The sequence below is a fragment of the Piliocolobus tephrosceles genome, chromosome 19 (genome assembly GCF_002776525.5).
Source record: "Piliocolobus tephrosceles isolate RC106 chromosome 19, ASM277652v3, whole genome shotgun sequence".
NCBI lineage: Eukaryota > Metazoa > Chordata > Mammalia > Primates > Cercopithecidae > Piliocolobus > Piliocolobus tephrosceles.
In genome coordinates, this window is record NC_045452.1 from 19,450,765 (window position 1) to 19,477,104 (window position 26,340).

At 46.1% G+C, this 26,340-nt stretch overlaps 1 protein-coding gene across 2 annotated transcripts in view; it reads left to right on the top strand.

The window, feature by feature from the left end:
• Window positions 1-26,340, top strand: part of EIF3L (eukaryotic translation initiation factor 3 subunit L) — a 43,841-nt gene that overhangs the window by 14,538 nt on the left and 2,963 nt on the right. For both annotated transcript variants that reach the window (XM_026450886.1, XM_026450887.1), the window contains 6 exons: window positions 83-152; window positions 392-465; window positions 8,215-8,386; window positions 12,371-12,525; window positions 14,153-14,323; window positions 16,014-16,511. In XM_026450886.1, the coding sequence (XP_026306671.1) occupies window positions 83-152; window positions 392-465; window positions 8,215-8,386; window positions 12,371-12,525; window positions 14,153-14,323; window positions 16,014-16,511 (1,140 nt within the window). The remainder of the gene's footprint in view (window positions 1-82; window positions 153-391; window positions 466-8,214; window positions 8,387-12,370; window positions 12,526-14,152; window positions 14,324-16,013; window positions 16,512-26,340) is intronic.

The following is a 26,340-nucleotide window of genomic DNA, read 5'->3' on the forward strand; positions in this document are numbered from 1 at the left end:
CAAAAAAAAAAAAAAAAAAAAAAAAAAAAAAAAAAAAATAAAATTAAATATCTGTATCTTGATATCTCTGTTTTCTTTGCAGGGGGGACCTTCCTTGGAGCAGAGGTTTGAATCCTATTACAACTACTGCAATCTCTTCAACTACATTCTTAGTGAGTCTGAGATTTGGCCAAGGGGTTGTGTGTGGTTATGATGAGGTTCAGCATTGGCCTCCAGCTTTTTTTTTGTTTTGTTTTGTTTTTTGTTTTAAGCAGGATCTTAATGTGTAGGTGGGAAAAGGGGAGATCTTGTGATTCATGGTCCTTTTCAGAGAGAAATTACAAAGTATTCTGCAGCCTATGGAATGGGCAGAGTCATTGCTTTGAATCTGACTTTTCTGTGATCTGCACAGATGCCGATGGTCCTGCTCCCCTTGAACTACCCAACCAGTGGCTCTGGGATATCATCGATGAGTTCATCTACCAGGTATCTGGTCAGCCTTAGCCTAATTTGAAATAACTGGTCCGTGCCAGGAATAGCTGTTACTATTGTTTTTGTAAAAAAGCTGCATGGTGTAAAAATATCACCATTATAGTGTAAAATGCCCCATGGCAGTAGACTCCAGTTTCAATTGGCTTTCTGAAGAGAAAGTGAAGCCTAAGCTCTCCAGATAGGAAGCTGGAAGTCGATAAGTTCAGCTCCTGACCGTCATCAAGCTCTTTTTTTTTTTTTTTTTTGAGACGGAGTCTTGCTCTGTCACCCAGGCTGGAGTGCAGTGGCCGGATCTCAGCTCGCTGCAAGCTCCACCTCCCGGGTTCACACCATTCTCCTGCCTCAGCCTCCCGAGTAGCTGGGACTACAGGCGCCCACCACCTTGCCCGGCTTTTTCGTATTTTTTAGTAGAGACGGGGTTTCGCCGTGTTAGCCAGGATGGTCTCGATCTCCTGACCTCGTGATCCGCCCGTCTCGGCCTCCCAAAGTGCTGGGATTACAGGCTTGAGCCACCGCACCCGGCCTCGTCATCAAGCTCTTACTTGACCTTGTTAGGTGGTCTGGCTGGAAGAACACAGGCTTCACAGGCTTTGGAGCCAGGTGAAAGTGGAGCCTAACCTGGGTGCTGCCACCTGCTGGTAGCTCTGTAGCAGTGATGTGCTATTTAAACTCAGAGCCTCACTTTCTTTACCCACACAATGGAAATGTTCTGTACCTTTTTTTTTTTTTTTTTTTTTTTTTTTTTTTAAGAGGGTCTCATTCTGTTGCTCAGGCTAGAGTGCAGTGGTGTGATACTAGCTTACTGCAGCCTAGAACTCCTGGGCTCAAGTGATTTTCCCACCTCAGCCACCTGAGTAGCTGCCACTACAAGGCCCGGATATTTATATTACTGTAGAGATGAGGGTCTTGCTGTGTTGCCCATGCTGGCTTGAACTCCTGGCCTCAAGTGAGACTCTTGATTTGGCCTCCCAAAGTGAGCCACCATGCCCGGCCATCTATATCTTGATTGTGGTGGTGGTTACTTAAGGGTATGCTTGATCAGAATACAATAGAATATTTTCATCACAATGAGAATATCACCTGCCTCAGGAGTTACTGTTCAAGGTCGACTAAGAACTGTGCCAAGTGCAAATAAAGGACAGCAACTGTGTAGCCTGGGGGTGAAAGTTCAGATTTTTGCTCTTTACTGGCTTTTTTTTTTTTTTTTTTTGAGTCGGAGTCTCGCTCTGTCGCCCAGGCTGGAGTGCAGTGGCCAGATCTCGGCTCACTGCAAGCTCCGCCTCCCAGGTTTACGCCATTCTCCTGCCTCAGCCTCCCGAGTAGCTGGGACTACAGGCGCCCGCCACCTCGCCCAGCTAGTTTTTTTGCATTTTTTAGTAGAGACGGGGTTTCACCGTGTTAGCCAGGATGGTCTTGATCTCCTGACCTCATGATCCGCCCGTCTCGGCCTCCCAAAGTGCTGGGATTACAGGCTTGAACCACCGCGCCCAGCCTTTTTTTTTGGTCTTTCGAGATGGAGTCTCGCTCTATTACCTAGGCTGGAGTACAGTGGCGTGATCCTGGCTCACTGCAACCTCTGCCTCCTGGGTTCAAGCGATTCTCTTGTCTCGGCCTCCCAAGTAGCTGGGATTACAAGCACCCACCACCATGCCCGGCTAATTTTTGTATTTTTAGTAGAGATGGGGTTTCTCCATGTTGGCCAGGCTGGTCTTGTACTCCCGACGTCAGGTGATCCGCTGTCCTTGGCCTCCCAAAGTGCTGGGATTACAGGAGTGAGCCACCGCGCCTGGTTTACTGGCCCATTTTAAAATGGTAACATGTTCTGTTGTGGGCACATTACTTAACCACACTGTGCATTGGTTTCCCCATCTCTAAAACAGGAATTGCTGTGAATGTTACTGAGATACTACGTATAAAGTACTTAGGATAGTGCCTGTCACAGAATAATTAATACATGTTGCCTGTTCATTGTGATGATGTTCAATGCCATCATTATTCTTTTCCATCTTATTTAGCCCAGTCCTTCTATTTAAAAATACAAACTACAAGGTTGCTCACAACTGTAATCCTAGCATTTTTGGGGCCAAGGCAGTAGGATCTCTTCAGTTCTGGAGTTCGAGAAATAGAGACTACAAAACATAAAATAGACTGGACGTGGTGGCTCACACCTGTAATCCCAACACTTTGGGAGGCCTAGGCGGGCGGATCACGAGGTGTGAGATGGAAACCATCCTGGCCATGATGGTGAAACCCCATCTCTACTAAAATACAAAAAATCAGCCGGGCATGGTGGTGTGCGCCTGGAGTAGTCCTAGCTACTCGTGCGGCTGAGACAGGGGAATCACTTAAAACCCAGGAGGCGGAGATTGCTGTGAGCCAAAATCTTGCCACTGCACTCCAGCCTGGCGACAGAGTGAGACCCTATCTCCAAAAAAAAAAAAAGTATGTCATTTGACAAAATAAAAATTTTTCCCCCTTTGTGCTCTGTCTGTACCTCTAACTGGTTATTTCAGGATAAATTGATATCTTAATAAAGATGTTATTGGAACTCCATGAACCAGGGAGACGTTGTGTATACAAAGTGCTGAAGTGTTAGGACTGGTGAGCTGAGAAACCTTCATAGTACTCCTTGAGAAAGAGGCTTCCTGCTCAAGATTAAGCTTCAGTGCCTTTTATAGCAAAGACCACAAACTGCACTGGCCTTGTTTGCCCTCTGGCTCCTTGGCTTGTGACATCCTCTTATTTGGAATACTTATAGATGAATAGCAGTCCTTTTGACTTAGAGCAAATGAAGAAGGATCATCCGTGCTGATTTTCTTTATCCCTCTTAAGATAATCATAATTCCCTGGGCTTAGCCGGTGTTCTTGTTAAGGGGCTTACGGTGCTTTCTAACAAAGACTGTCCAGTGAGGGTCAGTGAGTGCCTGGTGTGTTTCCTCCTGGCCAGGTAGATGCCACATGGGGTAGGTGGCTCTTGCCACTCTCTTTCATTGGTTTTTGTTTTTTCAAACTACAGATATAGTGAAAGTGCCTGCCTTCCTTGCTTTTGCAGAGGTATCAATTACTGTCTGGAAGGAAAGGCACCTTGTTGATGTCTCTCAGGCATTTACATAAACATGATTATATAAAGAGAGATCACTTCAAAAATGGTTATGTACTCTATTGTGACTTGTTAACACTTAAACCATGTTTTCTTTTTTTTTTTTTTTTTTTTTTGAGACGGAGTCTTGCTCTGTCGCCCAGGCTGGAGTGCAGTGGCCGGATCTCAGCTCACTGCAAGCTCCACCTCCCGGGTTCACGCCATTCTCCTGCCTCAGCCTCCTGAGTAGCTGGGACCACAGGCGCCCGCCACCTCGCCCGGCTAATTTTTTGTATTTTTAGTAGAGACGGGGTTTCACCGTGTTAGCCAGGATGGTCTCGATCTCCTGACCTTGTGATCCGCCCGTCTCGGCCTCCCAAAGTGCTGGGATTACAGGCTTGAGCCACCGCGCCCGGCCTAAACCATGTTTTCATAGACCTGACTTGTTCTTTTACTGCAGTATGCGTGCTGTGGGTATACCATGCCTCTGATGATGAATGTTTGGGTTGTCAGTTTCCACAATTACAGGCAGTGAATCAATGAATATCCATATATATGTTATACATAGGCAAATTTTTAGGGATCACTACGTAGAAGTAGAATTGTGACTTGAACGATACTTACTTTTTAAGTTTTTTAAAGTCAGCTTACTGAGGTGTAGTTTTTTTCTTTATTTAAGTAAAGATGAGCCACTGGCTTGCGCCTGTTAATCCCAGCACTTTGGGAGGCTGAGGCAGGCAGATCATGAGGTCAGGAGTTCGAGACCAGCCTGACCAACGTGGTGAAACCCCTGTCTCTACTAAAAATACAAAAAAATTAGCCGGGCATGGTGACGAGTACCTGTAATCCCAGCTACTCAGGAGGTGGAGAGAGGAGAATTGCTTGAAACCGGGAGGCGGAGTTGCAGTGAGCTGAGATTGTACCACCGCTCTCTAGCCTGGGAGACAAAGCGAGACTCCATCTCAAAAAAAAAAAAAAAAAAAACACAGGTGTGAATCACCATGCCCAGCCATGAGGTGTAGTTTATACAATAAAGTGTACCAGTATCAGTGTTCAGTTGATGAGATTTGACAAATGTGTACAATGCCACAATCAAGATAAAGAACATTTCAATCACTTTGAATTTTAATAAATAGTAATATATTGCCCCACCAATGGGCTGTATCAAATTGTGCTACTACCAGCGGTGTTTGAGAGCAACTGTTGGTTTTTCTGTTTGTTTGTTTAAGAGATGAGGGTCTTGCCTTTATGGTCCAGGGTGGAGTGCAGTGGTGTGATCACAGCTCATTGCAGCCTTGACCTCCTGGGCTCAAGCAGTCCTCCCACTTTAGCCTCGTGAGTAGCTGTGACTACAGGTGCACCCAGCTGATTTTTAATTTGTTGCAGAAAAATCTCTGCAACAAATTGAACTCCTGGGATCAAGCAGTTCTCCCTCCTCAGCCTCCAAAAGTGCTGGGGTTATAGACATGAGCCACCATGCCTAGCCAAGAGCAAATGTTTTCTATACTGGATATTATCAGTCTGTCTAATTTTTGTCAGTTCAGTGGGAAATAAATGACAATTCATACTTTTCTGGCCAGGCGCAGTGGCTCATGCCTGTAATCCCAGCACTCTGGGAGGCCAAGGTGGCAGATCACTTGAGGCCAGGAGTTCGAGACCATCCTGGCCAACATGGTGAAACCCCATCTCTACTGAAAATACAAAATTTAGCTGGATGTGGTGGCGCATGCCTGTACTCCCAGCTACCCAGGGGCTGAGGGATGAGAATCACTTGAACCTGAGAGGCGGAGGTTGCAATGAGCCAGTATCACACCACTACATTCCAACCTGGGCAATAGAGTGAGATCCCTTATCAAAAATGAAAAAAAAAAACAGCCTGACGAGGTGGCTCACGCCTGTAATCCCAACACTTTGGGAGGCCAAGGCGGGTGGATCACGAGGTCAATCGAGACCATCCTAGCTAACACGATGAAACCCTGTCTCTACTAAAAATACAAAAAAAAAATTAGCCAGGCATGGTGGTGGGAGCCTGTAGTCCCAGCTACTCGGGAGGCTGAGGCAGGAGAATGGCGTGAACCCAGGAGGCGGAGCTTGCATTGAGCCAAGATCGTGGCACTGCATTCTAGCCTGGGTGACAGAGCAAGACTCCGTCTCAAAAAAAAAAAAAAAACCATACTGATTTCCCATGTTAATCATCAATTTTGTTTTCTTTGAAGTGATCATCACTATTCTTTGCCTGTTTTCTATTTGATTACTTTTTTTATTGCATTATGAGAATTATTTGTGGGATTTTTTTTTTTTTTTTTGAGACAGAGTCTTTTTCACCCAGACTGGAGTGCAGTGGCACGATCTCTGCTCACTGCAATCTCCACCTCCTGTGTTCAAGCAGGTTTCCTGCCTCAGTATCCCGAATAGCTGGATTACAGGTGTGTACTACCACGCCCCACTAATTTTTTTTTTTTTTTTTTTTTTGTATTTTTTGTAGAGATGGGGCTTCACCATGTTGGCCAGGCTGGTTTTGAACTCCTGACCTCAAGTGATCTGCCCATATCGGCCTCCCAAAGTGCTTGGATCACAGGCGTAAGCGCCACTACACCCAGCCTGAGAGTTCTTTTTTTTTTTATTGAGATGGAGTCTCACTGTGTCGCCCAGGCTGGAGTGCAGTGGCGCCATCTTGGCTCACTGTAAGCTCCGCCTCCCGGGTTTACACCATTCTCCTGTCTCAGCCTCCCGAGTAGCTGAGACTACAGGTGCCCGCCACCTCGCCTGGCTAGTTTTTTGTATTTTTTTTTGGTAGAGACGGGGTTTCACAGTGTTAGCCAGGTTGGTTTCGATCTCCTGACCTTGTGATCCGCCTGTCTCGGCCTCCCAAAGTGCTGGGATTACAGGCTTGAGCCACTGCGCCCGGCCAAGAATTCTTTATATATTCTGGATATTCTTTTTTTTTTTTTTCCTGAGACAGAGTCTTGCTCTGTCACCCAGGCTGGAGTGCTATGGTGTGATCTCAGCTCACTGCAACCTCTGCCTCCCAGGTTCAAGCGATTCTCCTGCCTCAGCCTCCTGAGTAGCTGGGATTACAGGCATGTGCCACCATGCGTGGCTATTTTTGTTTTTGTGTTTTGTGTTTTTTTTTTGTTTGTTTTTTTTTTTTGAGACAGAGGTTTGCTCTTGTTGCCCAGGCTGTAGTGCAATGGTGTGATCTTGGCTCACCACAACCTCCACCTCTGAAGTTCAAGCGATTCACCTGCCTCAGCCTCCCGAGTAGCTGGGATTACAGGCATGTATCACCACACCTGGCTAATTTTGTATTTTTAGTACAAACGGGGTTTCTCCATGTTGGTCAGGCTGGGGTCGAACTCCGGACAGGTAATCCGCCTGCATTGGCCTCCCAAAGTGCTGGGATTACAGGCGTGAGCCCCCGCACCCAGCCTATTTTTGTAGTTTTAGTAGAGACGGGGTTTCACCGAGTTAGCCAAGCTGGTCTCAAACTCTTGATCTCATGATCCATCCACCTCAGCTTCCCGAAGTGCTGGGGTTATAGGCGTGAGCCACTGTGCTTGGCGTATTCTTTGTTTTTGTATTATAAAATTAGCAACTTTTTGTCCTACACTGTAGAATAAGATAATTTTTTGTGTTTTGAGACAGAGTTTTACTCTGTCACCCACACTGGAATGCAGTGGCACAACCTCACCTCATTGCACCCTCTGCCTCCTGGGCTCAGGCAATGCCCCCACCTCAGCCTCCTTAGTAGTGGAGACTGCAGGCGCCTGCCACCATTCCTGGCTAATTCATTTGTATTTTTTATAGCGTTGGGGTTTCGCCATGTTTCCCAGGCTGGTCTTGAGCTCCTGTACTCAGGTGATCTGCCTACCTCAGCTTCCCAAAGTGCTGAGATTACAGGGGTGAGCCACTGATCCCTGCTGGAATAGTTGAAGAACAGTCTTAGAGCTTCTAAAACCTAGGTTTTAGGTCTGTGATTTCCAAACCTGATGCACACCAGATTCAACCAGAGAACTTAAAAAAATTGAGTGGGTAGGTCTGTTGTGTTCCATCTGTGTGACTGATGGAGCCAGGCCAGCAGTGCTTCCAGGTTCTATTTCAGTCCCAAACGGATTGCTGTGGCCTGTCTTCTCTGTGTTCCTTGTTCTTGGCCAGATGACTCTGGTTGAGAGTGGTAGAGAGGTGACATAGTCTGGGAACTGATGATCAGCTGTGGTAGGGAAGGCTCACACGTGCAGATGCCTATTACCACATCACCGCTTATAACCCAGGCCATGCCACGGTCTAGCTGCATCTGAATAGATGGTACAAGAGCCCCTGTCGTGTTTCTGGTGACCAACTCAACTGCATTGTGAGGCCCAGAGATAGGAAGTGACTTTAGGTTGTGTTTGACTCCAGATTGGATGTTTTTACCACAGACTACCTCTAATCCTAGAGATTTTTACTTCACTGTGTAGTAACATTCAGTAATGAACAAAATTCACAGCTTAGTCAAAGATGGCTTTGAAAAACAGTGTACAGAATGGTTTAGAATGAGAAGTGGTCATCTCACCCTCACCTTGCGCCGTCCAGAGCCAGAGCATTGCCTCGTTTTCAGCATTGTACACATGGACAATCACTTTGGGCTTATACCACTACTGCATATTTCCTTTCTTCCTCAACAGTTTCAGTCATTCAGTCAGTACCGCTGTAAGACTGCCAAGAAGTCAGAGGAGGAGATTGACTTTCTTCGTTCCAATCCCAAAATCTGGAATGTTCACAGTGTCCTCAATGTCCTTCATTCCCTGGTAGACAAATCCAACATCAACCGACAGTTGGAGGTATACACAAGCGGAGGTGAGTGCAGCAGGCCGACAGCCACGGCCTGCAAATTTCCAGCCGCTTGCTGTCTCTTCTAAATGAATAGATACTGCAAGTAAAGCAGATGAGTCACTATGTCTTAGGTGGTGGTCTGTTGACTCTTTGTAGGTGCTTGAGTACAAACAGTAGCAGAGTATTCGTGCTGGGGGCTCTGGGGCTTGGGAGTCCGTTGGCCAACACACTGAACCAGCATGTTGAGATTTACATTTGTAAACACTTCTACTGTGTCTCCAGTGCTTTTGTTTAGATAAGCACGTCTCACACGTATTGGTGTCAGAGCCACTTTACCCCGTTAAAATATTGAGAACCACAAAATGTATCTATACTTAAAAAAAATTTTTTTTTTTTCAGTGAAGAGTGGCATTTTTGCAGGTCTCTCTGTCTGGCTTCATACAAGTTAGCTGGCTTCTCATTTCTGCTTCTGCATTCAATCTGTTGCAGTGTGTTCTTTTGTTTGAAGCACATAAAGAAAATCTGACCCAGGAACTGTGGCTCACACCTGTAATCTCAGCACTTTGGGAGGCTTAGGCAGAAAGATCACTTGAGCCCAGGAGCTTGAGATCAGCCTGGGCAATATAGTGAGACTTTGTCTCAAAAAAAGTGTTTAAATTGGATGAGCATGGTGGGTGGGGTGCCTCTAGAGTCCCAGCTACTTGGGAGGCTGAGGTGGGGGGATTGCTTAAGCCCAGGAAGCAAAGGTTGCAGTGAACTGAGATCGCACCACTGTACTCTACCCTGGGTGACAGAGCAAGAACTTGTCTGAAAAAAAAAAAAGAAAGAAAATCTGACTTCACGCAGATATAGAAAGGAAGGAGTTTTTTGTTGTTTGTTTTTGAGACAGGGTCTCGCTGTGTCACCCAGTCTGGTCTTGGACTCCTGGGCTCAAGCAGTCCTGCCTTGGCCTCCCAAAAGTGCCAGGATTATTGGAGAGGATTTTATTTCATATTATGTAGTAGTATGTATAGGTTGAATATTCCTGATTTGAAAATTTGAAATCTGAAATGCTCCAAAATCTGACTTTTTGAGCACCCACATGATGCCGTAAGTGGAAAATTCTACACCCAAGCACATGTGACCAGTTGCAATCAGAACTTCGTTTCACGCACAAAAGTATTTAAAAGATTATAATAAAATTACTTTCAGGCTGTGCATATAAGACATATGTGAAAAATAAATGAATTTTTTATGTTCAGATTTGGATCCTATCCTTAAGATACCTTATTAGGGCCAGGTGCCATGATGCACGCCTATAATCCAAGCACTTTGGGAGGCCGAGGCAGGCAGATCACCTGAGGTCAGGAGTTTAAGACCATCCTGGCCACCATGGTGAAACCCCATCTGTACTAAAAATACAAAAAATTAGCCGAGCTTGGTGGTGGGCACCTATAATCCTGAGACAGGAGAATCATTTGAACCAGGGAGGCAGAGGTTACAGTGAGCCGAGATGGCACCACTGCACTCCAGCTTGGGGAAGAGAGTGAGACTCCATCTCAAAAAAAAAGATATATCATTAAGCGTATGCAGATAATAAAAAGTGCAAAATCCAGAACACTTCTGGTCACAAGCATTTATAGAAGTTATACTCACCCTGTACTTCTTTGAAATAACCATTGGTAGTTTCATACAGATTAGGTGCAGTGAGGAATCTGAAACCGTATTAGTGAATTTTTCTTTTGTTATATTAACGTTATTGGTCACTCTTGTAATTTGAATGAGTTCCTTACATCCATGTGTGACTTTTTTTTTTTTCCCCGAAATAGAATCTGCTCTGTTAGGCAGAGTGCAGTGTCATGATCTCAGCTCACTGTAACCTCTGCCTCCAGAGTTCAAGCGATTCTCCTGTCTCAGCCTCCCAGGATATAGAAAGGAAGGATTACGGCCAGACGCGGTGGCTCAAGCCTGTAATCCCAGCACTTTGGGAGGCTGAGATGGGCGGATCACGAGGTCAGGAGATCGAGACCATCCTGGCTGACACGGTGAAACCCCGTCGCTACTAAAAAAATACAAAAACTAACCAGGCGAGGTGGCAGGCGCCTGTAGTCCCAGCCACTTGGGAGGCTGAGGCAGGAGAATGGCGTGAACCCGGGAGGCGGAGCTTGCAGTGAGCTGAGGTCCGGCCACTGCACTCTAGCCTGGGCCACAGAGCGAGACTCCGTCTCAAAAAAAAAAAAGAAAGGAAGGATTACAGGCACACACCACCACGCCCAGCTGATTTTTATTTTTAGTAGAACAGAGTTTGACCACGTTGGCCAGGCTGCTCTTGAACCCCCGAGCTCAAGTGATCTGCCTGACTCAGCCTCCCAAAGTGCTGGGGTTACAGGCATGAGTCACTGTGCCTGGCCGTGTATGATTTTTAAAAAAATATTGGTTCACTGAGTTTTGAAGATCTTCCAAATGTTGACACATTTTACTACATTTTTTTTAAAAGTCACATTTGTTACTTTTGCCACTGACATCAGGTAAGCATTTATTTGTCAGCTGTAGAGCTTGTAGTGGCAGATACAAGTTTTACAAAATTCCATTTTTGCTTAATAGCTTGAATTTTTATTTATTTTGAGATGGGGTCTCACTCTGTCACCCAAGCTGAAGTGTGGTGGCACAATCATGGCTCACTGCATCCTCGACCTCCTGGGCTCGAGTGATCCTCCTACCTCAGCCTCCCGAGTAGCTAGGACCGCAGGTGTGCACCTATACCTGGCTATTTTTTTTTTTAAATAGAAACAAGGTCTCACTTTGTTGCCCAGGCCTATCTTGAACTCATGGGATTTCATGTGTGAGCCGCTGTACCCAACTTTTGAATTGTTTTATTGGTAGCAAACACTGTCAGTTCTTTTCTTTGAGGTGTGACAGGTTTACTTCATTTTTGTGAAAATGTGTGCCTTTTTTCCTTTTTTTTTTTGAGACAGAGTCTTGCTCTGTAGCCCAGGCTTAAGTGCAGTGGCACAGTCTCTGCCCACTGCAACCTCCGCCTCCCGGGTTCAAGCAATTCTCCTGCCTCAGCCTCCCCAGTAGCTGGGACTACAGGTGCGCACCACCACACCCGGCTAATTTTTGTATTTTTAGTAGAGATGGGGTTCACCGTATTGTGCAGGCTGGGCTTAAACTCCTTACCTCAAGTGATCCGCCCACCTCGGCCTCCCAAAGTGCTGGAATTAGAGGCATGAGCTGCGCTCAGCTGTGTATCAGTTGTTCTTTCAAGTAAAAATGATACTCCATGAAAAAAGGATTTTCTTTCTTTTTTTTTCTTTTTTTAAGAACAGAGTCTCTGTTACCCAGGCCAAAATGCAATAACACTTCCATAGATCTCTGCCTCAGAACAAACAAATAAACAACAACAATAACAACAAAAAAACAACTGATACAAACTCCGGTTATATGGTACCTGGGCTCAAGCAAAACCTTCCACCTCAGCCTTCCAAGTAGCTGGGATTACAAGTCCAAGCCACCATGACTGGCTAAGGACTAGTTCTTTTAGTGCAAATGCATGGCAAGGAACAATACAGTGACTACTGGTACAATTTTGTGTCGCTGCCTGATTTATACTTAAGTTGACAGTAATTTTACCCAGCATAGCATTTACATCATGCAAAATTCAATTCAGTGGGAAGGGCAAGTAGCATCTTAGTGTTGTTATTAGGAAAATAGCTTTGACCTCATGTGCTTTCTGAAAGGAGGAGTGTTCATGGGTATATTTTACTGATGAGAGGGGCCTTTTCATGTGTTGGGACCAAAAAAAATAAGCAGACTGAACTGCCATCCTGTAAGCAAATATTGGTAAATTGAAGATTAGCATAAGATTGGTTTTGCTGTTTCTTGGTATTCCTTTGAAGTTATTCCCAACTGAGGGAAGCTTTCAAGGCTGGCAGTAGGTGAGATGCCTACTGAGTAACAATCAGAGGTCAGGTATGCCTGCCTTTACCTGCCTCCTATCAGAGTATTCACGGTGTCTGTCTCTTTCAGGTGACCCCGAGAGTGTGGCTGGGGAGTATGGGCGGCACTCCCTCTACAAAATGCTTGGTTACTTCAGCCTGGTGGGGCTCCTCCGCCTGCACTCCCTGTTAGGAGATTACTACCAGGCTATCAAGGTGCTGGAGAACATCGAACTGAACAAGAAGGTGATGCCTGTTGCCTCTGGCCCCTCTTGCCAGAGCCAGAATATCTATTTCTAGAGAACCACTCTGATCTCTTAGGACAAATTTCCAGGAGAGGAAAGAGAACTCTTCCCTCAGGCCATTGAAAGTTGAGACTAAAACTGGGCAAACAGCTGTGGTAAAAAGCTGGACCTGGATGATTTTGATAGTTAATGACAGTTTTTTATTCCGTTTTCAAAATGGAGTGATCATGGCAGCTTGCTCTGTCGCCAGGCTGGAGTGCGGTGGCGCATCTCGAGTCACTGCAACCTCCTTCTCCTGGGTTCAAGCAATTCCCCTGCCTCAGCCTTCTGAGTAGCTGGGACTACGGGCATGCGCCACCAGGCGCAGCTATTTTTTTTTTTTTTTTTGTATTTTAGTAGAGATGGGATTTCACCGTGTTGGCCAGGATGGTCTTGATCTCCTGACCTTGTGATCCACCCACCTTGGCCTCCCAAAGTGCTGGGATTACAGGCGTGAGCCACTGTGCCTGGCCCATGGCAGCTCTTTACTCTTTACGTTTTGCTAAAGGATTGAGAAGGCCAAATGCAGTGGCTCACGCCTGTAATCCCAGCACTTTGGGAGGCTGAGGCAGGTGGATCACTTGAGGTCAGGAGTTCGAGGCCAGCCTGGCCAACATGGCGAAACGCTGTCTCTGCTAAAAATACAGAAAAAAAAAAAAAAAAAAAAAACTAGCTTGGTGTGTTGGTGGGCACTTGTAATCCCAGCTACTCGGGAGGCTGAGGTAGGAGAATCACTTGAACCTGGGAGGCAGAGGTTGCAATGAGCCGAGATCACACCATAGCACTCCAGCCTGGACAACAGAGCAAGACTCCGTCCCAGAAAAAAAAAAAAAAAAGAAGTAAAGATGTAATTCTAAGATGGTATGTTCACTGATACATGGTTAGCTGTTGTGTTTTTCTTAACTACAGAAAAATATTACAGATACTTTTTATTTGGTGTTTGGCTTATGTGTGTGTATGTGTTTCTGTCTTCCCTGTCCAAAAGGACTTAATTGAAAAGACAAGAAATAGCCGGGTGCGGTGGCTCAAGCCTGTAATCCCAGCACTTTGGGAGGCCGAGACGGGCGGATCACAAGGTCAGGAGATCGAGACCATCCTGGCTAACATGGTGAAACCCCATCTCTACTAAAAATACAAAAAACCAGCCGGGCGACGTGGCGGGCGCCTGTAGTCCCAGCTACTTGGGAGGCTGAGGCAGGAGAATGGCATGAACCCGGGAGGCGGAGCTTGCAGTGAGCTGAGATCCGGCCACTGCACTCCAGCCTGGGTGGCAGAGGGAGACTCCGCCTCAAAAAAAAAAAAAAAACAAGAAATAATAACAAAACAAAACTGAGTTGTATAGCATTTTGGAGCTGAAAGAGATTTTAGGAATTACCTGATCCAGAACCTTCTTATTACAGCTAAGAAAATGGATTCCTCAAAACATACAACTTAATTGATGAATAGGAAGATGGGCTCTCAAACTCTGGAACTGTAGAGCTTCCTCTGGATAGTTCAGGGCTCTGCAGGGAAAACTCTTGGTGTTCCTCCCTCTAGTTCTATTAGGATGAATTGGGACTCATGGATGTTTGTTCCACTTCCTTCTGCAGAGTATGTATTCCCGCGTGCCAGAGTGCCAGGTCACCACATACTATTATGTTGGGTTTGCATATTTGATGATGCGTCGCTACCAGGATGCCATCCGGGTCTTTGCCAACATCCTCCTCTACATCCAGAGGACCAAGAGCATGTTCCAGAGGACCACATACAAGTATGAGATGGTAAGGGGGACTCTGCCCGCCACCAATGACCTTCCTAATCAGAGGACTCCTTGGCACCTATGCCAACCGTTTTTGGTAAACACCATCCAAAATACTGCAGTTTTTAAGCCAGGAGTTCACAGCTGTAGAGCGCTCTTTGATGATTGTGCCTACTAGTAGATCACCTAGCTGGAGTGCAGTGATGCAGTCACAGTTCATGTCAGCCTCAACCTCGTGGGATCAGGCGATCATCCTACCTCAGCCTTCCCAATAGCTGGGTCTAAAAGTGCACACAACAGACACAACAGCGGCTCAGTGGCTAATTTTTTTTTTTTTTTTTTGAGACCAAGTCTCTGTCACCCAGGCTGGAGTGCAGTGGTATGATCTCAGCTCACTGCAACCTCTGCTTCCTGGGTTCAAGTGATTCTCCAGCCTTAGCCTCCTGAGTAGCTGGGACTACAGACGTGTGCTATCGCATCCAGCTAATTTTTGTATTTTTAGTAGAGATGGGGTTTCACCATTTGGCCAGGGTGGTCTTGAACTCTTGACCTCAGGTGATCCATCCACCTCGGCCTCCCAAAGTGTTGGGATTACAGGCATGAGCCACCACGCCTGGCCAAGATGATGTTTTAATGGCTAGCGTACTCTAAGAGTTTCTGTTGTGATGCCTGTTACCTGAGATCATTAACATCTTGATGATAAAGACTTGATGATAATATCTTTTGTTTCAATTATATCCTCCAGCAGTGCCTACGTTTATTTATTCAGCATCAATATGAACATCAGAGTGTTCACTGGCTTCTAAGTGTTTTAATATAAGGTGTGGATATTGGTGGGAAGGAGGATGGGTTCAAGGCATGCATAGAATTGGGAGGAGCTTCCTAGGCAGAGAATAGCATGAGCAAAGTGGGTGAGACTTGAAAGTGTGGTGATGCAGCAGCACAATAAACCGTTTTGGCTGGAGGGCAAATAGGTAGTAGAAATTGGGTTATTGGATTCTGAGAACCTTCATTAACCCAGCTAAAGTAGAGTCCCGTGTCATTTGATGCTGCAGATACATTCTGAGAAATGCATCATTTGGTGATTTTGTTGTGTGAACATCCTAGAGTGTACTTACACAAACCTAGATGGGAAACCTACTACATACCCAGGCTACATGGTATAGCCTATGACTCCTTGGCTACTAACTTCTAGAACATATTACTGTACTGAATAACATAGACAGTTGTAACACAAGGTATTTGTGTATCTGAACAGAAAAGATAGAGTAAAAATACAGGATTATCATCTTGTAGGATCACCATCCTATATGTGGCCCATGGCCAGTTGTTGACTGAAACGTTGTTGCACAGCACATGACTGTTTAGTCTATATTCTGTGGGCATCAAGGTCACATCAAAGGTTTTGGTAACTCGATCCTAACTGGTGTAAAAGGATTGACCTGCTAGTGATGTGTGGGACAGACTGGAGAGACTAAGGCAGAGGTGCCAGTAAGGAATCCAGGAGATGGCTAAGGAGGATCTGGAGCTAGGGTGGAAGTTAAGTGGATCTAGAGGGAGGATTGGAAGAGAGGTGGGATAAGTTCAATGACTGGTATGAGACAACTGGGTAAGTTAAAGATCTGTGCAGAGAATGGTGAGGCCAGTTGACAGTGGGGACCTCAGGAAGTCCATCTTATTTGACCCGGTACAACTCTCCACCCCATTCCCAGATTAACAAGCAGAATGAGCAGATGCATGCACTGCTGGCCATCGCCCTTACTATGTACCCCATGCGTATTGATGAGAGCATTCACCTCCAGCTGCGGGAGAAATATGGGGACAAGATGCTGCGCATGCAGAAAGGTGACCCACAAGTCTATGAAGAACTTTTCAGTTACTCCTGCCCCAAGTTCCTGTCGCCTGTAGTGCCCAATTATGATAATGTGCACCCCAACTACCACAAAGAGCCCTTCCTGCAGCAGCTGAAGGTGTTTTCCGATGAAGTGCAGCAGCAGGCCCAGCTTTCCACCATCCGCAGCTTCCTCAAGCTCTACACCACCATGCCTGTGGCCAAGCTGGCTGGCTTTCTGGACCTCACAGAGCAGGAGTTCCGGATCCAGCTTCTTGTCTTCAAACACAAGATGAAGAATCTGGTGTGGACCAGCGGCATCTCAGCCCTGGATGGTGAATTTCAGTCAGCCTCAGAGGTTGACTTCTACATTGATAAGGTATGCTGTCCCCTGGGCTTGGGGTCTTGTATTAAGTGTTCACTATCTTTCATTCACTATTGTGGGCACATGAAAGTATATTGGGGAACAAAATCAAAGATTCCTGCCCTTGTGGTACTGTCACAAGGTGCCAGCCGTGGTGGTTCACGCTGGTAATACTAGTACTTTAGGGGAGGCCGGGGTGGGAGGATCACTCTAGCCCAGGAGTTCAAGACCAGCCTGGGCAATGTAGTGAGACCTTGTCTCTGTTTACAAAAAAAAAAAAAACAAAAAACCACGAGATAAACAATAGACGTTTTTTGGGTTTTTTTTTGTTTTGTTTTTGTTTTTGTTTTGAAATGGAATTTCGCTCTTGTTGCCCAGGCTGGAATGTGATGGCATGATCTTGGCTCACCACAACCTCCGCCTCCCAGGTTCAAGCGATTTTCCTTCCCCAGCCTCCTGAGTAGCTGGGATTAGAGGCATGTGCCACCATGCCTAACTAATTTCATATTTTTGGTAGAAATGGGGTTTCTCCATGTTGGTCAGGCTGGTGTCAAACTCCTGACCTCAGGTGATCCGCCACCCTTGGCTTCCCAAAGTGCTGGGATTACAGGCGTGAGCCACCATGCCCAGCTAACAATAGATGTTATAATTAAACAAATTATGTAGTAAGAGGTTGCCAAGCACTGCAGAGTAAAGGAAGGAAGAGGTGGTGGCAGGCACAGGTTGCAGTGTTAAATACAGTGTTCAGACAGGCTTTGTTGAGAAAGTGAAGTTTTAAGCTAAGCTAAGACTTGAAGGAAGTGAGGGAGTGGTTTTTTGTTTGTTTTTTGACAGTCTTGGTCTGTTGCCCAGGCTTGAATGCAGTGATGCAATCTCAACTTACTGCAACCTCTGCCTCCCAGATTCAAGCAATTCTCCTGCCTCAGCCTCCTGAGTAGCTGGGATTATAAGAGGCTGCCACCACACCTGGCTAATTTTTGTATTTTTAGTAGAGACAGGGTTTTGTCATGTCGGCCAGGCTAGTCTCAAATTCCTGACCTCAAGCAATCCACCTGGTGGAGGGTTCTTACTAGCTCACCAAAGGCCGTACACGGTGGCTCTTGCCTGTAATCCCAGCACTTTGGGAGGCTGAGGTGGGCAGATCATGAGGTCAAGAGATCAAGACCATCCTAGCCAACATGGTGAAACCCCATCTCTACTAAAAATAAATTAGCTGGGCATGGTGGTACATGCTTGTAGTCCCAGCTACCTGGGAGGCTGAGGCAGGAGAATCACTGGAACCGGGAGGCAGAGGTTTCAGTGAGCTGAGATTGTGCCTGCCACTGCACTCTAGCCTGGCAACAGAGTGAGACTCTGTCTCAAGAAAAAAAAAAAAAAGCTCACCAGATACCTGCAGGAAGAGCCTTCCAGGCAAAGGAACAGTTAGAGCAAAGGCGCCGAAGAGGAGTGAGGCCAATAAGTTTAAGGGACAGCTGCAGTATGCCCGAGTGGCCTGAGAAAGGAGGCTGTGTAGATGAGGTTGGAGAAAGGGGGATAGTGCTTTGTAGACTGTTGGAGTACTTTACAAGTGGGAAGCCATTGTCCTGCTGCCTTTTTAATTTTTTTATTTTTAGTTAGCAATAATCACACCTCACATAGCCTTCATTGGCCATAGTGCCACTGCACAAAGCTTTTTTTTTTTTTTTTTTTTGAGACGGAGTCTCATTCTGTTGCCCAGGCTGGAGTGCAATGGCATGATCTTGGCTCACTGCAACCTCCGCCTCCTGAGTTCATGCGATTCTCCTGCCTCAGCCTCCTGAGTAGCTGGGATTACAGGCACACACTACCGCACCCAGCTAATTTTTTGTGTATTGTTAGTAGAGACAGGGTTTCACTATGTTGACTGGACTGATGTCGAACTACTGACCTTGTGATCTGCCCTCCTCGGCCTCCCAAAGTGCTGGGATTACAGGCGTGAGCCACCGTGCCTGGCCTTTTCTTAAATTTTTATTTATTTATTTATTTATTTATTTTATTTTATTTTTTTTTTTGAGACGGAGTCTCGCTCTGTCACCCAGGCTGGAGTGCAGTGGCCGGATCTCAGCTCACTGCAACCTCCGCCTTCCAGGTTCACGCCATTCTCCTGCCTCAGCCTCTCGAGTAGCTGGGACTATAGGCCCCCACCACGTCGCCCGGCTAGTTTTTTGTATTTTTTAGTACAGACGGGGTTTCACCGTGTTAGCCAGGATGGTCTTGATCTCCTGACCTCGTGATCCGCCCGTCTCGGCCTCCCAAAGTGCTGGGATTACAGGCTTGAGCCACCGCGCCCGGCTATTTATTTATTTTTGAGATGTCTCGCTCTGTCGCCCAGGCTGGAGTGCAGTGGTGCGATCTCAGCTCACTGCAACCTCCACCTCCCAGGTTCACGCCGTTCTCCTACCTCAGCCTCCTGAGTAACTGGGACTACAGGCACCCACCACCACGCCCGGCTAATTTTTAGTAGAGACAGGGTTTCACTGTGTTAGCCAGGATGGTCTCAATCTCCTGACCTCGTTGATCCGCCCATCTCAGCCTACCAAAGTGCTGAGATTACAGACGTGAGCCACTGTGTCTGACCTCTCTTTTTTTTTTTAAGACAAGGTCTCGCTCTAGTTGGCTAGGCTGTAGTGCAGTGGTGCGATCTCAGCTCACTGCAGCCTCAACTTCCTGGGCTCAGGTAATTGTCCTACCTCATCCTCCCAAGTAGCTGGGATTACAGGTGCACATCACCATGACTGGCTAATTTTTTGTATTTTTAGTAGAGATGGGGTTTCGCCATGTTGCCCAGTCTGGTCTCGAACTCTGATATGTGCCACTGTTCCCAGCTGATTTTAAGTTTTTACTTTATAGAAACAGGGTCTCACTTTGTTGCCCAGGCTAGTTTCAAGTGATCCTCCTACCTTGGCCTCCCAAAATGCAGGGATTACAGGTGTGAGCCACTGCGCCTGTCCTGTCCTGGTGTCTAACACCTTGGGTTAGTGCTGCCTGTTTGTGAACTTTATATAATGGAATTACACAGTATGTACTCTTTAAGTCTGGCTTCTTTTGCCCAACGTTATAATTGAGTGAGTCACCGTCCATTGTGTGTAGCAGTGATTCCTTCGTGTTTATTGTTCTGTGAGAGTCCAGCATCTACTGTTGTTATTGTACTGCAGTTTATCCATTCTCCTGTTGATTAACATTTGGATGGTTTGTATATTACAAAAAATACAAGAAAGGTTTTTACAGAGTGACTAGTAATACATTTGTATATGCCTGTGTATGCATCAAGTTCTTTCCAGAAGGATAAACAAGCAACATAGCAGTAGCTTCCTCTCAGGAGGGGAGGTGGGTTGAAGAACACTGTTAGTTTTCACTGGTACTTTTTAAGTTCAAGCTGGACATTTTAATGTCTGATAAGATTTTTGTTTTTATTTATTTATTTAGAGACAGTCTCACTGTATCAACCCAGGCTGGAGTCCAGTGATGTGACCTTGGCTCACTGCAGCCAATCCTCCTGATTAGCTAGGACTACAGGCACTGATGAGGTTTTTAAAATAATTGTTTTCTTTTCTTTTCTTTTTTTTTTAGACTGAGTCTTGCTCTTGTTGCCCAGGCTGGAGTGCAATGGCACAATCTCGGCTTACCAGAACCTCAGAACCTCTGCCTCCCGGGTTCAAGCGGTTTTCCTGCCTCAGCCTCCTGAGTACCTGGGATCTACGGGGATGCGCCACCATACCCAGCTAATTTTGTATTTTTAGTGGAGACAGGGTTTCTCCATCTTGGTCAGGCTGGTCTTGAACTCCCGCCCTAAGGTGATCCACCCGCCTCTGCCTCCCAAAGTGCTGGGATTACAGGCATGAATGTCCGTAGGGCAGAGGGGCTTCTGTGCTTTGCTTAGAATGGTTTCTTTTTTCCCAAAATGTTCTGTTACTATCTTGTCAGCTCTTTGATGGTGTAAGGAATTTTTTCTAATATCCTCCATTTTTAGTTGTTTTTGTTTTTGAAAGCATTTTGGGCCAGGTACAGTGGCTCGTAGCTATAATCCGAATACTCTGGAAGGACGAGGCAGGAGAATTGCTTGAGTCCAGGAGTTCAAGACCAGCCTGGGCAACATACCGAGACCCCGTCTCTACTTTTTAAAAAGAGAAAAAGCATGCCAGGCACGATGGCTCACGCCTGTAATCCCAGCGCTTTGGGAGGCTAAGGCGGGTGGATCACCTGAGATCAGGAGTTCAAGACCAGCCTGGTCAACATGGTAAAACCTTGTCTCTACTAAAAATATAAAAATTAGCCAGGCATGGTGGCACATGCCTGTAATCCCCGCAGCTTGGGAGGCTGAGACAGGAGAATCACTTGAGCCCAGGAGACGGAGGTTACAGTGAGCTGAGATCAAGCCACTAGCATTCCCGCCTTCATGACGGAGACGAGACTGCGTCTTGAAAAAAAGAGAAAAAGCATTTTGGTCTAAATGTATTGTTGGAAATAGCACTTTTTGAGCAGTTATTAAAAATACATAATTTTGACTAAGTGCAGTGGTTCACGCCTGTAATCCCAGCAATTTGGGAGGCTGAGGCGGGTGGATCACCTGAGGTCGGAAGTTTGAGACCAGCCTGACCAACATGGAGAAATCCCAGCTCTATACTATAAATACAAAAAAATTAGTTGGGCTCGGTGGCACATGCCTGTAATCCCAGCTACTAGGGAGGCTGAGGCAAGAGAATCACTTGAACCCAGGAGGCGGAGGTTGTGGTGCACTCAGATCGTGCCATTGCACTCCAGCCTGGGCAACAAGAGCAAAACTCCGTCTCAAAAAAATAAAAACATAATTTTAGGCTGAGTGTGGTGGCTTACACCTGTAATCAATCCTATCACTTTGGGAGGCCAAGGTGGGTAGATCACCAGAGGTCAGGAGTTCAAGACCTGCCTGTGCAACATGGTGAAACCCCGTCTCTTCTAAAAATAAAAAATAAAAAAATTGGCCAGTCATGATGGTGCACGCCTGTAATCTCAGCTACTCAGGAGGCTGAGGCACAAGAATTGCCTGAACCCAGGAAGCAGAAGCTGCAGTGAGCCGAGATTGTGCCACTGCACTCCAGCCTGGGCAACACAGTGAGACTCTGTCTCAAGAAAAGAAAAAAACATAATTTTGATATATAATTTGCATGATAAGCTGGGTGTGGTGGTTCACACTTGTAATCCCAGCACTTTGGGAGGCCTAGGCAGGCGGAACACAAGGTCAGAAGATCAAGACCATCGTGGCCAACATGGTAAACCCCGCCTCTACTAAAAATACAAAAATTAGCTGGGCGTGGTGGCGAGTACCTGTAGTCCCAGCTACTCGGGAGGCTGAGGCAGGAGAATCACTTGAACCTAGGAGGCAGAGTTTGCAGTAAGCCGAGATCACACTGCTACACTCTAGCCTGGGCAACAGAACGAGACTTCACCTCAAAAAAAAAAAAAAAAGGCCGGGCGTGGTAGCTCACACCTGTAATCCCAACACTTTGAGAGGCCAAGGTGGGCAGATCACCTGAGGTCGGGAGATCAAGACTAGTCTGACCAACATGAAGAAACCACGTCTCTACTAAAAATACAAAATTAGCCGGATGTGGCAGTGCATGCCTGTAATCCCAGCTACTCGGGAGGCTGAGGCAGGAGAATTGCTTGAACCCGGGAGGTGGAGGTTGCAGTGAGCGAAGATTGTGCCATTGCACTCCAGCCTGGGCAACAAGAGTGAAACTCCGTCTCAAAAAAAAAAATTTTTTTTTTGCATGATCCCAGCACTTTGGGAGGCCGAGGCAGGTGGATCATGAGGTCAGGAGATTGAGACCATCCTGGCTAACACGGTGAAGCCCCATCTGTACTAAAAGTACCACAAATTAGCTGGGCATAGTGGTGGGCGACTGTGGTCCCAGCTACTTGGGAGGCTGAGGCAGGAGGATGGCGGGAACCCGGGAGGCGGAACTTTCAGTGAACAGAGATCGCTCCACTGCACTCCAGCCTGGGTGACAGAGCGAGACTCCGTCTCAGGAAAAAAAAAAAAATTGCAGGATATAAACTTCACCATTTTAAAGTGTGCAGTTCAACCAGGTGTGATGCTTTACACATATAATCCCAGCACTTTGGGAGGCAAAGGCTGGCAGATCACTTTAGACCAGGAGTTCAAGACCAGCCTGGCCAACATGGTGAAACCCCATCTGTACTAAAAATACACAAATTAACTGAGTGTAGTGGTGCATGCCTGTAATCCCAGCTACTTGGGAGGCTGAGGCACAAGAATTGCTTTAGCCTAGGAGGTGGAGGTTGCAGTGAGCCAAGACCACGCCACTGCACTCCAGCCTAGGTGACAGAGCGAGACCCTGTCTCCATAAATAAATTGAATGGGCCATGCGCAGTAGCTCACGCCTGTAATCCCAGCACTTTGGGAGGCCGAGGCTGGTGGATCACGAGGTCAGGAGATCGAGACCATCCTGGTTAACACAGTGAAACCCCATCTCTACTAAAAATACAAAAAATGAGCCGAGCGTAGTGGCGGGCACCTGTAGTACTAGCTACTCAGGAGGCTGAGGCAGGAGAATGGCGTGAACCCAGGAGGCGGAGTGTGTAGTGAGCCGAGATTGGGCCACTGCACTCCAGCCTGGGCATCAGAGCGAGACTCCATCTCAAAAAAATAATAAAATAATAAATAAATACATTGAATGAATGAATGAATGAATGAGCAATTCAGTGGTTATTAGTATGTTCACAGTGTTTTGCAACCATCTCCACTGTCTAATTCCAAAACATTTCTGTCTCCCCAAGAAGAAACTCCCTACCCACTAGCAGTCACTTGTAGTTCCCCAGTTCCCCCTTTCTGCCATCCCCTGGCAAACCACTAATCTGCTTTTGGTCTCTGCATTTGACATTTCAGATAAGTGGAATCATGTAATATACGGGCTTTTGTGTTTGGGTTCTTTCACTGAACACGTCTTCAAGTTTCATCCGTGTTACAGCCTGTGTCAGTAGATTCCTTTTATAGCTGAATAATATCCCATGTATTAATGTACTGCATTTTGTTTATCCATTTGTTAGTTGTTGGACATTTGGGATTTTGGGGGTTTTTTTTGTTCCTTTTTTCACTTTTTGGTTTAGGAATAGTGCTACTGTGAATATTCATTTAGAAGTTATTGTGTGGCCGGGCGCGGTGGCTCAAGCCTGTAATCCCAGCACTTTGGGAGGCCGAGATGGGCGGATCACGAGGTCAGGAGATCAACACGGTGAAACCCCGTCTCTACTAAAAAATACAAAAAACTAGCCGGGCGAGGTAGTGGGCATCTGTAGTCCCAGCTACTTGGAGGCTGAGGCAGGAGAATGGCATAAACCCGGGAGGCGGAGCTTGCAGTGAGCTGAGATCCGGCCAATGCACTCCAGCCCAGGCGACAGAGCAAGACTCTGTCTCAAAAAAAAAAAAAAAAAAAAAAAAGAAGTTATTGTGTGAACATATGTTTTTAATTTTCAGATATATATCTAGTTGTGGAATTTCTAGGTCAGTTTTGGTAGTCTGTTTCTGCAAGTTCATCTTGCTTTAAAATAAATACTCTCATTTCATTTTTATGACTTCTGGAAGATTTGGTTTTTGGCATAAGTTAGCTACCCCAATACAAACAGTTTTGCCAAAAGTAATAACACGTCAGTAGTGGAAGTTTTCCAATATTGTTATAAATCATGCTTTTATAAATCAACGAAAACTCAGCCAGGCTTGGTAGCATGTACTTGTAGTTCCAGCTATGGGAGGGAGTCCCTTACAGCCCCTGCCTTAGGAGGCTGAGGCAGGAGGATGGCTTGAGCCCAGGCGTTTGAGGCTACAGTGAACTACGATCTAACCACTGCATTCCAGCCTGGGTAACAAAGTGAGACCCTGTCTCTAAAAATAAATAAATATATAAATAAAGAAAAATAAAGAAAACTCTCCCTTGCTAGAATCATGTCAAGCCTGTTTTTGTTTTTTTTTTTTTTTTTCTTTTTTTTTTTTTTGGAGATAGCATCTTACTCCTCCAGTTGTCCAGGCTGGAGTGCAGTGGCAAAAATCACAGCTCACTGCAGCTTCAACTCCTAGGGGCTCAGGTGATCTTCCTACCTCAGCCTCCCAAGTAGCTGGGACTACAGGAGTGCACCACCACATCTGGCTAATTTTTGTATTTTTTGTAGAGATGGAGTTTTTTACCATGTTGCCCAGCCTGGTCTCAAATACAAACTCCTGGGTTCAGGTCGTCTGCCTACTTCTGCCTCCCAAAGTGCTGGGATTACAGGCGTGAGCCACCATGCCTGGCCTAGTTTTTTCTCAATACCTGACATACATACATTCTTTGGCAATTATAGTAGCCTCCTGCATCCTTCTGTCACCTCTTAATTACCAGCCTAGCTATTCTCAACTAATCTGGGTGGTTTAACAAAACATTTCTCCTAAGAATTGGCCGTTTGGTTATTATTTAATTGCATGTTTTATTGTTATTCCTCTGTTGCTGGTTCAGGTTCGTCTTTGGCAAAGTGCTTCTTTTTTTTCCCCTTTTTTGACTCTTCATTCTTGAAAGAAACCCTATCAGAGATTTAGAATGTTCTTAGGTCTTAACCTGGAAGATGTAGAAAATTTTAAAGTAAAACGGTGTTCAAAATATTTTCAGCTAAAAACAAAATTTGAAGATTGGACGAATTTGCAATTTTATCAACAGCGTAGGAGCATAAACTTCTTTTTTTGAAATGGAGTCTCTGTTGCCAAGGCTGGAGTGCAGTAACACAATCTTGGCTCACTGCAACCTCTGCCTCCCGGGTTCAGGTGATTCTCCTGCCTCAGCCTGCCAAGTAACTGGGATTACAGGTGCCCACCACTACGCCCAGCTAATTTTTGTATTTTTAGTGGAGATGGGGTTTCACCACGTTGGTCAGGCTGGTCTCGAGCTCCCAGCCTCCCAAAGCACTGGGATTACAGGCGTGAGTCACCATGCCCAGCCAGCAAAAACATCTTTATTCCCAAAATAAAAAAGACTAGGCCGGGCGTGGTGGCTCACACCTGTAATCCCAGCACTTTGGGAGGTCAAGGCGGGTGGATCACAAGGTCAGGGGATTGAGACCATCCTGGCTAACACAGTGAAACCCTGTCTCTACTAAAAATGCAAAAAATTAGCTGGACATGGTGGCGGATGCCTGTAGTCCCAGCTACTCGGTACTCAGGAGGCTGAGGCAGGAGAATGGTGTGAACCCAGGAGACGGAGCTTGCAGTGAGCTGAGATCGCACCACTGCACTCCAGCCTGGGCGACAGAGTGAGACTGTCTCAAAAAAATAAATAAATAAAAGACAAAAATAAAAGTCTAGAAAATAAAAGTACAAATGAATTGATTAAAAAATAGATATAAACTTGACCGGGTGCGGTGGCTCACGCCTGTAATCCCAGCACTTTGGGAAGCTAAGGCGAGTGGATCACCTGAGGTCAGGAGTTCGAGACCAGCCTGACCAACATGGTGAACCCTCATCTCTACTAAAAATAGAAAAATTGGGCCGGGCGCAGTGGCTCAAACCTGTAATCCCAGCACTTTGGAAGGCCGAGACGGGCGGATCACGAGGTCAGGAGATCGAGACCATCCTGGCTAACACAGTGAAACCCCCTCTCCACTAAAAAATACAAAAAACTAGCTGGGTGAGGTGGCGGGCACCTGTAGTCCCAGCTACTTGGGAGGCTGAGGCAGGAGAATGGCGTAAACCTGGGGGGCGGAGCTTGCAGTGAGCTGAGATCCGGCCACTGCACTCCAGCCTGGGCAACAGAGCCAGACTCCGTCTCAAAAAAAAAAAAAAAAAAAAAAAAAATTAGCCAGG